Source organism: Bemisia tabaci, chromosome 7 (genome assembly GCF_918797505.1).
Source record: "Bemisia tabaci chromosome 7, PGI_BMITA_v3".
NCBI lineage: Eukaryota > Metazoa > Arthropoda > Insecta > Hemiptera > Aleyrodidae > Bemisia > Bemisia tabaci.
In genome coordinates, this window is record NC_092799.1 from 17823608 (window position 1) to 17836938 (window position 13331).

The following is a 13331-nucleotide window of genomic DNA, read 5'->3' on the forward strand; positions in this document are numbered from 1 at the left end:
TTTGCGGTTTTTTTTAATTAGCGGCCACGCATGAGAAAAAATCCCGGATTTCGCTAATGTTTTGAATAGCTGACAATATTTTGATGAAAATGGTATATGAATATGCTGGGTTTGCTCAAAAATTAAGGTAGATACAGCATCGTGAACATCGCGGCCATTCACGTTTTCGCGGCGCACCCGTTAACGCTTGATCCGGCTCGCCGCGGCCAGCTGAGTTCCGAAGCGTTCCAAAGTTCCGAGATCCGAGGTTTCCCAATTTTTGAGCAAACCTAGCATAACCATGTACCATTTTCTTCCAAATTTTGTCAGCTATTCAGAACATTAGCTAAATCCGGAATTGTTTCTCATGCGTAGCCGCTATATAAAAAAAACCGCAAAAAAAGGCCTTTTCAGGCCATTTTTTCAAAATGGCGGAAAATGCTCACCAGATACGTGGTAGAAAACTTCAGATTCGGATTCAGCGACCCAAAAAACATGAAGTAAGCTAAAAAAATCGCTGTTTACCTAAAATTCCAGGTAGACTTACCAGGCGCCTGGACTATAACTACTAAAATTTCCACTAGTCCAATCTAGTAGTCCATACAACCCTTCTATGCCCTACCAAACAACTCGTCCTGATTGTTCACTTGAAATGTTTTCCATGTCTCAGTCAATTTTCTTATTAGTCGCTATGTCGAGCCTCTTAGCGTGAAGCTGGTGTAGGGGACTCTTACTTTTACTATATACCCACCCAACTCTCTAAAAACCTAAAAAAATTCTACTGTACATTCCCATTCTTTCAAATCCTTCTTAGCTTTAATATAACCTCCTCTGTCTATAGATGGCTGTAGATTCCTATCAAAATAATACAAAGGAATAGAAGCCACAAAACTCAAAAAAAGAAGAAAAAAAAAGAAAAATTACGAATATTTTCTTTTGAAATTTCATGATGATTTACATCTAATTGTGACTAAAAATCTTTGAAAAATTGGAGGAAAAATATTCCTAGTTTTCCCTGAATATTCGTATTTTATCAAAGGAAATGAGGCAACGTCTTGAAGTTCATACAGCGTTTTCCCTTAGCAATAGCATTATTTTTAAAAGTATTATTTCCTTGAAGTTCAATTTCAATTCTGTTGCACCTTAAAAATTACAGCCGTATGACTGCACTATTTCAGTTGTCAAAATGACTGTTTTTCAATACCTGGGACTGAGTGAAAAACAAACAAAAATTACATTATCAAGACAAACTGTAATTCAACTAATACAAATGAAGTTAAAATTCAGGTAAAATACAAATGCTGTATGAACTATGATACAATGATTTGGAAAAAGGAATAAATAAAATAAATATTCAACCAAAGGGAAAAATGTATGGCCACAAAATTATCCTTCAAGGCACACCGAAGAAATTCTTTGAACTATACAAACATCTAAGTAAAAAATTATGAATTTTTTGCCCATTTACTGCTCTTCAAATTTATGAAAAAGTTGATTTAAGGCCCCACTTGTGATTTTGGTATTGCATAACTGACATGTACGGAGGAAAAAGAAGGAAGGTAGATGGGCAGTGACGCATTTGCATCAGTACTCTAACATTTAATTATATAATCATCTCAAAGTGTTTGAAAGAAAATTTTTCCTATGAAATCTATGACATCTTTGATGTGTCATGTAACTAACTGAAGAATCCAAATTGACTCATATTTAGAGGACAAAATGGTACTGAAATGGAACATCATTGTAACTTAGCGCCTAGATCCAGATCAGCAGGCTGATCATTGAAATTGATAGACAAAGCAATAAACAAAGGAGACAAAAAGAAAATGGAGGACTCCTATTGGTTGAAACAGGTGAAAATGAGGAAGGAGAAAAATGGAGAAAATGATGGGCTATCCATACGGTCTCTCAAGGATTGCCGTTTGTGAGTCTATTCCTTACCTCCTTCGCCCATTCCAACCACTTGTTTTCACCAATAGAATTGCTCCATTTTCAATTTGTTTTATTTGTCTGTAGCTTTTCTATAACTCCTAATTTCCTACTTAAGTTTAAGGCCAAAAAAGAAAATGTACTTTGAGTAATGAGAGGCGATAATGATGGAACTGAGTATTATAACTTATAGGCTGTGATTCATAGACATATTTGACAAGGAAACAGTAGCATTACTTTATAAGAGAAGAGAGCTTGTGGTGTTAAGTAAGTTATAAGTATCAAAAAAAAGTTTTAAATTTAATTGTCCGAAGTGAGGTTCTAATTTGTGGAGATCATGTTTCCAGTAAGTAGGTACTCAATAACTTAATTTTAGATCCTTCAAAAATAAAGTAGGAAACAATTTTTTTTGAAAAAAAAATTGATAGACACTAATGAACATTGTCTAGGTAAGTCTAAAATAATTAAGTATTTATATAGAGAGCAGGGGCAGCTAATTCAAGTATCGCTTGATGCTGATTGCTATTGATTTTTTTTTTTGTTGGGGGGGGGGGGGAGGCAGGAGGGAGGAATAATGTCATTTAAAATTGAAATCATCGATTTGGAGGGTTTCAATATCGGAGAGTTTCTCTTTATCTTGTGTAAAAATTTTAATTCTTTGAATTGTCAAAAACTAAAATATACACACAACACACTCTCAATCATTACCTAAAACTAAAAGTGTACAAATTTCACCTTCATGAATCGATGAAGGCGATCATACTATCATACAAATTTTACTACCTAGGTACACTTATTTAAAAATGTACAATATTAATGATGAGATGTTAGTCTAATTAATTTTAAAACTTGGAAGTTTATGGAATTATTTGTTCTATAATAATTTAATACAAAAAAAAGAAAGGAAAAAAACAGGCGGGTGCAGAACTTGAGCCTATAAACATGCAGAAGATATAAGGCAAAACATATTTCCGTACATTCTAAAGCTTCTCATTTACATCAATGTATTTACACTTTTTAAAGGCTTAAATGAAAACTTCATCCTCTCCTGACAGGATGAGGGGAGAGAGAAAATCATAATGATATTGAAAAAAGATATGCATAAATAACGAACTAAGGATCTTCAAAAATAAAATAAAATGATTGTGTAGTGATACATTTTTACATTATGGACAAAGAGAGCATCTAATGCTATACAAAACAAACAATTACATTTGAATTAGAAAGAAAATTTGACAAACTATAAGGATAATAATAATAAATTTGCCTTGTTACAATGGCCAACAAAATTTAACTTTATTTTTCTACAGCCTATTGACTTCAGAATGACTTTTTAATGTCCCTCTATGAGAGAGCTAATTCTTTATTTAATGAGTTGCACCCATAAATTCTCTTAGACAAGTTGACAGCAAAGAAGTTTCCGTGATTTCAATTTTCATGATATTTATTCAATAATTTCATCGCTTCTCTCTGAAAAGGACGTAAGTATATTTCAGTGCTGCAAAATTTTGCCTCATTAATTGTATTCTTCTCAGGAAACTATTTGACATTTCAAATTGAAACTCTCGTGATTTTCCTTTTGACAACACACATAAATCAACAAACTTTTGCAACCTTAGAATGGAGTTGCATTCCTTTGTTTGAGAAACAATGACTCACAACTCCTGAGATACACAAGAGAGAAACTTATTTAAATGCTGTCCTTTACGCAATTTACACATGAAATAGGAAGGGCAGTACAATTGGAAGAATTACCTAAAATCAGCCTAACCCTATAAGAAATTGCCTGACATTCTGTAATGTTCATGTAATTTGTGATCTTTATCGAAAATGCTGATACAATTACGAAATACTGAGTTTTTAAAGGATGGACTCTACAGCGTAAGATGTCTGTTTGCAACTTAATTAGAGAAGACAACGAACATTAATTGATAAAAGTTTGAACTGAATTGATAAATAAATAAATAACATTTACAAGGACCAAAGTTCTTATAAGCCTAATAAAATCTGAAAATGTATAACTTGGTAACCTAACTCATTTACAATATCATCCGTCCTCCAACTGCTTGGTTCTGTATATGATAAGTTATTGTCATTCGTAAGGAGGACGCCAACAAAAGAAGATGGAGACATGATTGAGGGGGGAGGGGTTTGAAATAATATTGAATAAGACTTGCTTTTTAAGATGAAACTAGGAATAAAACTTCAGATATACAGTGTAACATATTGAAAAATGTTGTTTCTCGGAGCAGAACTATTCTATCTACAAAAATTAAGGAATAGAAAGGACTGATAATGATAGAGTGTTGTTCACACATCCATACACACATTAAGTATCATGAATTTTAGCACATGAACTACGCTAAAAATACATTTTTGATACCGAAAAAATTATCTCTCTTGATGATAAAGTCAGGAGAATTTGATCGTCAGGTATGCAGAGCAGCATATGTGTAAAGCTGTTTCGACTCTACACTGAAAACTTTTTTGTTGCAATTAAATCACTTCATTGCTCACTGCTTTCTATTTTTTTGTTCTATTAAACTTCATTGCTGAATCGCATTCACACAGAACTTGAAGTTAAACCCGGCAGATTGAGGACAGAACTTTTCTCTAAAACTCTTTAGTAGATCGCAAGTAAAAAAACAATAAGAAGAGGGAATATTGCCTAGAATTAAAGCCCTATAAACTACCTACAGATTTGTGTGAGGAACTGGGAATCAGTCTGCATGCCGATACTTGTGGGCCGTCATTTGACTGAGGCCCAGAACAGCGTACTGACATTTCAGGCAGTGATAGTGTGTCTGTTTTCCCGAGTGTGGACATGTCTCGGGTTGACTGCATAGCCGTGATGGTGTGAATTTTTCAAAACCAGCGGCCAAAATTGAATCCATCTTTTCGTGCTGACGGCGATGTGAGACTACTTTATTTGTGTCGGAGCAAACAAAGTCGCACTTGAGGCAATGGAAATGCGCCGCTTTGTTCTGAGCAGAGCCTGAAAACAAACATTATTTTTTTATGAGACTTAATTGATTTCGTCATTTTAAAATACTTAATTTAAAAAAACAGATATTCTCAGAACTTTTCATTCCCTCGTGTCTTGCCCGTGAACTTAAAGACCCTGAAAAAGATAATGTTGTGTGTTCTGGAAATCCTTAAGATGCTGGAAAACTTTAGGGCTCATGTTAAAATGTCCTCTTTCTGAAAATTTGATTTTTCTTTCACAGCATGACTTCCCTTATGTTCAGTTTGAGAATGATGAACTGATCAACTTTTTGAGTGTGTTTTACAGATCAAATAGATTAATTCGGAGTTTCCGACACTAAAATTTTCAGAAAAATTCATGCCATGGCTCTCCTGTGAAAAACTAAAATCTTTGTGTAAATACTGAAAAAGTGCAGACAAAAACTTGACAGAAAAAACTGAATTCTTAATGCATGTGGAATAAGATGTTCAACGAATGGAGAATCTAACATTTGAATGCTTTCTCTCCTGTAATTCAATTTTTCATCGACACCTTTCTCGTGACAGAGCTACTAAGTAGAACTGAGAAAAATTAAAACAGTAGTTTACCTAAATTGCTTGTATGAGTGCAGTCCGGTCTCCCACATGACACGCTCGCTCTGTACTGCTGAAAATCACCACCCATAAGAGTATCCAATCTGTGAAAAGAAAGAGAAAAATTACATTCAAACCAGTAGAATCAATACTTTTAACAAAGAAAAGCTTTCTATGAACCTGTTATGCCTCACGTATAACATCTCATTTTTCTCAGCCCTCTTTTCAAAAAAATGGTCAACTTTTTTTCAAGAATGTGCTTCCAAATATCCAAATGTAGTGATGCCAATTGATTTGACTTCAAATTGTCATGTGTTCTCGGCAAGTCTTTATGCTCAATTTTCAAGCAGTTCTGTGCAAAATGCCATCAAAGGTCAGGATACCTTTTGATATTTATTGATCTTAGACTTGCCTCATTGCTTTGTTACTATCTTATTATTATACTAATAGAAGGGGGTTTATCAAAGATAATGTTCATTTACCTTTCGTGACGAGCAGTGTGTTGAACAAATCTTGTTTTATCACAGAAACTATAACCACAGTCTTTGCGCGTACAATGAAAATGAGTTTGATGCTCCCGGTAGCCACACGGATCATACTGACAATTTTCATTGAATCTGAAAACATACGAAACAAAGATGTTATTAAAAAATTTGAAAATTTTGGTGCGGAACATAACTTCTGATCATCGTAAATTTAGAATTGGAAATTTGGTTCCAGTTCCAACAAAAATAGAGTTTGACTTCGTACAATTTTACCTCTAGACAATTGAATTAGCTAGTAAGCTACCCTTTTCAGTTAATATACTGGCTATCAGAAAGTCTTTAGCAAGCGCATTTTCCTGGCACTCTAAACAATTAATGTACCCGATCAATATTTTTATAAAAATGAAAAATCCTGAAAAAATTTAGTCTTGGAACTTGACTCATCTCAGTTCTTTGCTCAGGTGCAATAAGTATATTAAATCAATGACTATTGTATCCTGCGAAGAGGTATTTTGTTCGTTGAGAAATACATTCAGATCATTCTCTCTTGCTTGAAGTTGAAAACTAGGGGCTCACCTAAATCTTATGTATCCTGGCGGCACAGGTTCATCTTTCAACATTCTCATTGAAGATTGCACACGAGCTTTCTTCATCTCAGGACTTATATTTTGCTGAGGAGAAATAGATCTTCGTGACAAAGAATCAGCAGCAGATTGATCATTTGCACCCAGCATTGAGTTTTTGGCAGATTCCAGAAGTCCATTGGTCATCATCGGATGGTGAGGATTGAAACCTGGAGGAGCCGCAAACATCAAACCTAAAAAAAAATTGAACATTAAAAACTATACTCATAAAAAGGGATGAAGTAAGTTATTCGGTGAGCAATTGAGTGTTGATTGACGTGTCAACAGAAAGTCAATTAACCCAGAAAAAGTATATTAAATAATTATTGAAACAATTTAACTTGAAAACCGATAATGAAATGTTATCAGATACATGACAAAATTTCATGATTATTAAAATTGAAGAATTTGACATGAAAAATTTCATGAAATTTCAGCTATCTATGAAAGATAAAACAAATTGTTGATCATTATTCCTTCCTTTATAATTATCAAAATGCTATATGATTTTTTTGCAGACATTGTTTCCCTGTTTCTTATCACCCATTTTTCCGATACCTACGAAAAAAATAAATAAAAAAATCAATAGTAAGAAGAAAAAATGAAGATTTTTTGTGTTCTTTCGTATTTTTCAGACCATATGCCGCCCTTGAAATGAGTGTTTTATAGTTTTCAAAAATTTCATAGCCTCACGAAATTTGATAAAATACATATTTCACTGAAATTTCCAATCTCTCATAAGTTTCTTTCCATTCATGCCACTCAATGCAAAGACATTATGCTTCCAAAGACAGTGTTTTGCAATGAGTATAAATTTTTCGTGGAAAATTGTACAGCATGGAAAAAATAGTATATAGTTTTTTTCAGACTTCAGTGATAAGTTTGACACATTCTTGATGCTTAAGGTGGATTATAATCTTTGAAAGTTTTTCACTTCATTCCATAACTGAAAGGCCTTTAAGAAAATTTGAAATGTGTGTACCTGAAGGGGAGGAATAAAGTGCCGGCATTGTAGGAGGCATGAAAGAAAGTCCGTGTGATGTCATCATTGCAAGATGTTGATTTGCAACCGCTGCTGCCATTGCAGCGCTGAATCCTGGGAAATTGGCGGATATGTCTCGATCAAAATGGGGTACAGGCACCAGTGATAGACCTGCAAAAATAGGTAATTTTTGAGTAATGTGTCCAAACTATATGACGAATTCTACTTACCTAATTGAATTCATTCTGGAAATTGTGTGAAGTAATTAATTTTTGACTGCCTTATTCAGAAATATAATAAAAAAAAAAAAAAAAAAAAAAAATAGTGTAGGTATCCTACAAAACGGATGTATTTGGCTAGAGTCCCTTTATACCCAGAGTTAAGACAACTGACTTTTGGTTGGGCTGAAAGTGGCCTAAAAAAAAATCCAATTCTGATTGGTTCTCGCTCGTGGAGGCCGAAACGAGTGCACCAAGATGGCGGTACCTCGAATGTGAACAAGAATAATGAAAATATTACCTAATTGTGGTTTATCAAGAGTAAATTGTTATTTCCATCGGTCTAAAATGAAAATAGATTCAGAAATTATTCACAAACCAATCTCATTTTCTTTTTAATTGATCAATTTGATGATGTTGTTTTTGTGTGACAGACATCGCAGGATTCCTAATCCTTATCCTTCAATATCGTTCGTTTGGGTGCACTCGTTTCGGCCTCCATGGCCAGCCAAGGCCGGCTGCCAGTCAGCTGATAATCGAGTTGTCTTAACTCTGGGTATAAAGGGACTCTATATTTGGCATACACAGTGCATATATTGTGTAAATTAAACAAACTGAAAAAATAACCCTCAGAGGGTTTAAATTTAAACTTGACATAGGTAGTTAACACAAAAATAGCTCATACCAGGAGGAATCCTCGTTTCATCAACTTCCTCGTTGTTATTACGTTCTGGTTTTATTCCCAGGTGAGGAATGGTGCCGACAGAATGTTTTAAATTATGAGGCTTTAGTTTGTCCAAATCAGAGAATGCCTGGAATCAAAGGAAGAAAAAATAATTACCATTGGAACTCTTTCATAATAAAGAGATCATTAAATCCTGTGTAATGGGAATATGCAATTTAACGTCACGAATTTTCATGCTCACATTATCCGCGGTTGTCTGGAGCATTGATACTTTGTTTTCTTGGATAGAAAAAGAGTGAAAGAGGTGGTCAAACGAAAAATGACATTCAAAGATTTTTCATGAAATGATCACTTGATAAGGGAAAATTTATCACTGTCTCCCCCAAGTTAACTGTACATAACCTACTTGCAAAAAAACGACATTCACAGTACCCTTCAGGTCCAAGGTTCGTAAGTTTGGATTATTCGTGGTTTTCAGTTATTGGCAGTACCCCCTGTTTCAATTACCACAGATGACCAGGATTTTACTGTAATAACATTTAGGTACCTACAGAACAGTTTTCAAGGTGTTCGATCAAAAAATACAATGTTGAATGAAAAGTAATTACTAAATTTACAAGTAAAAACGAGAATGTATAAATCAATTGATTCTTTAATGAAGTATATTTCCTAAATGCATTGATTGGTTTATATTCAACCAAATTTTTACCTGATTGCAAATATTGCAATGGTAATGTTCTTTCCTTTTGAGTTTACAAAACGGTATATTACAAGATTGATTGGGTCCATATTTTTCATGACTGTGAGTACTCACCCATTTTTGAGACGGGGAGGCAGGTTCCCTCTTAACTTCTTCTTCTGGAAAAAAAAATAGAAATATTGTTAGATCATTGCAAATAATAGTAATAAGTTAGACGTAGCATTAGATTCATGATGTGGAGATTTTGTAGATCCTGAACATTTATGTAAAAAAAGTTTGCCTGACGATAATCGAGATACACGCTCTGGTAAAACTTTATTAAGAGCTTCATTTTCAATAAGAATTTCACCCGATCATAATATTTTTCAGTGAAGTTCAATATTCTCTTTGGGCCATGCAGCGATGATTTTTTTCTTTCCACCTCACCTTTTTGATTTCTTCAAGATTTTATTTATTTATTCTCATGAATTTTACTAATATTATACATCTTGCAGATGCTGTTTTAATGAGTGAGATAGACATGATGAAAAAATTCAGATAGAAAAATTCAAACTAGTCAATCATTAGGTAAGTGCATGTAAAAGAAGACACAAAGATTCAAAGATTGAGTATGAGGAAAGAATAAAGTAGGTCGGTAAGTTCCGTGGAAGAAATAAAAAAACTCACCAGTGCGAGGGTTTTGTGAAGAATAAGAACTGCTAATATTTGACAGGCCACACAGGGGATAAAAAGTACCAGATGCTTTGACCACTTGAAAGAAAAAAAAAGATCTCAATTAAGAAATTGAAGGATAAAGTTAAATATTTCTGATACTCGTATACACTCAGCCCCTTTGAAATATATACTGCTCTACTTGGGAAAATAAGAATGAAGGCAATTTGTAAGATTCGGTGAAAAAGGCAGAAGAACAAACTAGACAGACAGAAAGATAAAACGCATACTCTCATACTGAAATAAATGGAATCTTATATTTGCTTACTCCCAAATAAAAAACCAAATGACTCAAAAGTGCAGCCTTTAAGGAAAAGATTCAATTGTGCAAACATTTCTATACCTATGGTATGAATAAACTTTATGAGTGTTCTGTACCTCACCATCAATACAAGATGCCAACTGAAGTCTTTTTTTGGTAAAGTGCCTGACAGATGCATGCTTGAGGCTACTGACGAGTGATAGGCCATTTGAAAAATCCATCATGCATTGCTTCGCTTTTCAGACAATTAAAGCAAATTAAAAAAATTCCTGTGTGTTTCAAGAGGCACCCCATAGTTCTTGCGTTGCCCACGTATGAACAGAATAAATAGAGAGAAGAACCAGATAATACACCTTCTTTGATGAAAATGTGCGAGCAAAAATAATTGCCAGATAGTTCAAATTTGGGCGAGACACCTACCTGTAGGCCTGGTGTTTTCATTTTCTATCGCTGAACTAGATATTACACTATGATTTTGAGAGTTTTCTTGAGAGGAGTTTTCTTTCTCATTCGTTTCTTCTACGCCTGGTTCTATCTTTGGTTCAATTTTAATATCACCTGGAGGGGAAAGAAAAAATTTAAGTTAGAGTTAAAGGGTTGAGAAACATTTTGCTACAGTGAATGAACTGATTGCAATTACTGCTTCCTAAAATGTTAAAAGCCTTAACTATGATGCTAATAAAAAAGCAGCATAGAAAATGTTTTATCTTATGATTAACAAATACTTATACTTCCAAATTATAAGTAAAGTCGTAGTCTTCTGCCCGAGGGATCGTATCTTGTTTGCATTGTTTCAGTATATTTCTGTGAGCATTTTAATTTTTCATGGGAGAATCTTCTCACAAATTTGGCAACCTACATCAGGATTGTAGGTAAAATATTTTCGAGTCTCATCGGAAGTGCCTCCACACAGAGCTAAACATTTAGTGGCGCAGACATTCCTTCATTACTTGTCTGACATATTCTCTTAGTCATTTTTTTTAGCTCCCAAACTTGTTTTAATTGGAAATTAACTTGAAAATACACTCTAAATTACACTCTAAATTACAACTTACATTCAGCTTTGGAGGGAGATTCACTAAGATTAGAGGACGACGTTCCTAAGTGTTGAAGACGATGGTGGGCCATATTCGAATACTGAACAAAAGAATATCCACAGCCAGGTTGAACACAATGAAAATGTCGGTTCATTTTGTTGCTGAGGAAAAAATTGAGAAATAATTGTTAGTTACTTCAATCATGAAAATGGATTAAAATATATTAAATATATGCACAAGAAGTGACCGAACAATAGGATCAAGAAATAATTTTGTCCTCGTAATGAAAAAATAAAGAGTAAATTTATAATGATGCTCGGAGATGTGGTTCAAACTGACAGACTAAAAAAAATTAATTCCAACTCAGAAGTCAATACGTAAAAAAGTATCAATATTTTGGATTTTTTTACCCTCCCTCTTTCGTGTACCGCTACTGTTGTGACTTAGGTACAAAATGCCCCTTTAAAAATTTTGTTTGATAAATTCCACCCTCTCACTTTTTAAGCAAAAAACCCATTTCACATTTTATCCCGATCTGTGAGGGAATACAAAGAAATACTCACTTTTTACAGCTTTCCATTCGGCAGTCAATGCATCTATCGAAGAATAAAAATCCATCCATGATGTCAATATTTTCATGGAAATCTTTTGCATGAGAGACCAAAGTTTCGTCGGAATTCGTCGCAAAAAAGCACCTCGGCCGTCCGCAGTGGAAATGCTGACTTCCGCGGAACATGCACAATGGATCCGGACATGTTTCAGAGAATTCCTGGAATCCATAAACATCCTGAAAAACAAAATTCCATCTGTTAAATAATTATTCGAGTAAAAAATTAATGATTCTTGAGTTTTGACTTTAATCCTGATGAGAAAAGATCTGAATTTTTTTGGTGAGATTGAGGGATTGAAACAATTGGCATGGATTTTTGAGGCTTTACGGTTTATATGGACAGAAAAGTTGAAATAAAAGTTGAAGTGGTAAATTCTGAGCACCTGTATATTACTATCTAACACTTGAAAACAGAGGAGGGAAAACCAAAAGCCAATTTAACTTACCGCCAGCTGGGAAGTATTATTTGTTCCACTTGAAGGCGAAGGAGAAGGACTTGGAGCAGTATCATTGGACTGACCAGGATTGGGCTTCGGTAATTTGAAACTAGTGAATATTGCCTGTGGAGAATCAGATTGAGCTCCTCCAGCCTGTAAAAGAACAAATGATTTTCGGTACAGGAAAAGGAAAAGATGGTTTTTGTTGGGAAAAAAAATTTTAAGTCCAAATTTGGATTAACAACAAAAATTCATAAGGCCAGATTAACGTTTATGACATCATAAATGAAACCCTCAGATAACGTTATCACCGCCTAATATTGGTGGTTACTACCTATCTGTTGTTTTTATCCATCGCTTCGAAATTCAAAGAAACCTCCCCAGGAGTGAAGAGAGATGTCGTTAGTCATACATCAGAAAATGTGTGCTACAAGAGTGGGGAAGCTGTTTCATCTATGACACATAATAGTGGCAATATGATCCTCATGTTGAATTGTGCCGCTACGTAATTAAATATTGACCAAATAAATGTATGTGATTAGGCTTTTTTTTGGAGCTGCATTAATGGGTATGAAAAGTTATCAGACTCATATGCTCTACGGTTTAAACCACTGAATAAGAGCAATCATGCATGGCTGGAAAGTTGCTTCTCCCTCTCACATTTGCAGTTCTGGCTATGGCCCCTAAAATGTCCTCAGGATACCTTGACTTGAATATTTTTTGAAGAAAAAATCTTAGAAGCCCAAAATCTATACTTACGTAATCGTTCCAAATCTGAAACAAAAAGAAAATAAAAATAGTTTAAAATCAATGATACTAAATTTCCCTTTTTTAAAAATAAATGATTATGAAAGTAAAATAAAGTAAAAGAGACATCCTTACCTACATTTTGCAAATGGGTACATAAAAGATGTGATTTCTACTCCACTGCTGGTTTCAATAAGTTTGCAAAATCCAACTTTTGCTAATATAAAACTAGGTAATAATTTTCCCAGAAATGTAAGTAATTGCTCAAGCACTTAAAATAATGGAATAAGGGAAAACTAAAGCCAAAAAATATGAGCAGTGTGAAGTAGAGTATGAAGGAGTAAGATTTTGATTCCAGATTTTTTCCC

The 13331-nt window shown here is 34.1% G+C and overlaps 1 protein-coding gene across 3 annotated transcripts in view; it reads right to left on the reverse strand.

Moving 5' to 3' along the window:
• Nucleotides 1–1211: 1211 nt before the first annotated feature.
• Nucleotides 1212–13331, reverse strand: part of LOC109029673 (zinc finger protein castor homolog 1) — a 226252-nt gene continuing 214132 nt past the window's right edge. For all 3 annotated transcript variants that reach the window (XM_019040250.2, XM_072302431.1, XM_019040251.2), the window contains exons 13-25: nucleotides 12976–12990; nucleotides 12226–12369; nucleotides 11733–11956; nucleotides 11188–11330; nucleotides 10553–10690; nucleotides 9826–9909; nucleotides 9274–9317; nucleotides 8460–8586; nucleotides 7557–7727; nucleotides 6528–6768; nucleotides 5949–6083; nucleotides 5482–5570; nucleotides 1212–4903 (exon numbers count right to left, since the gene is read on the reverse strand). In XM_019040250.2, coding sequence (XP_018895795.2) covers nucleotides 4629–4903; nucleotides 5482–5570; nucleotides 5949–6083; nucleotides 6528–6768; nucleotides 7557–7727; nucleotides 8460–8586; nucleotides 9274–9317; nucleotides 9826–9909; nucleotides 10553–10690; nucleotides 11188–11330; nucleotides 11733–11956; nucleotides 12226–12369; nucleotides 12976–12990 — 1830 coding nt within the window. In that variant the 3' untranslated portion in view covers nucleotides 1212–4628. The remainder of the gene's footprint in view (nucleotides 4904–5481; nucleotides 5571–5948; nucleotides 6084–6527; nucleotides 6769–7556; nucleotides 7728–8459; nucleotides 8587–9273; nucleotides 9318–9825; nucleotides 9910–10552; nucleotides 10691–11187; nucleotides 11331–11732; nucleotides 11957–12225; nucleotides 12370–12975; nucleotides 12991–13331) is intronic.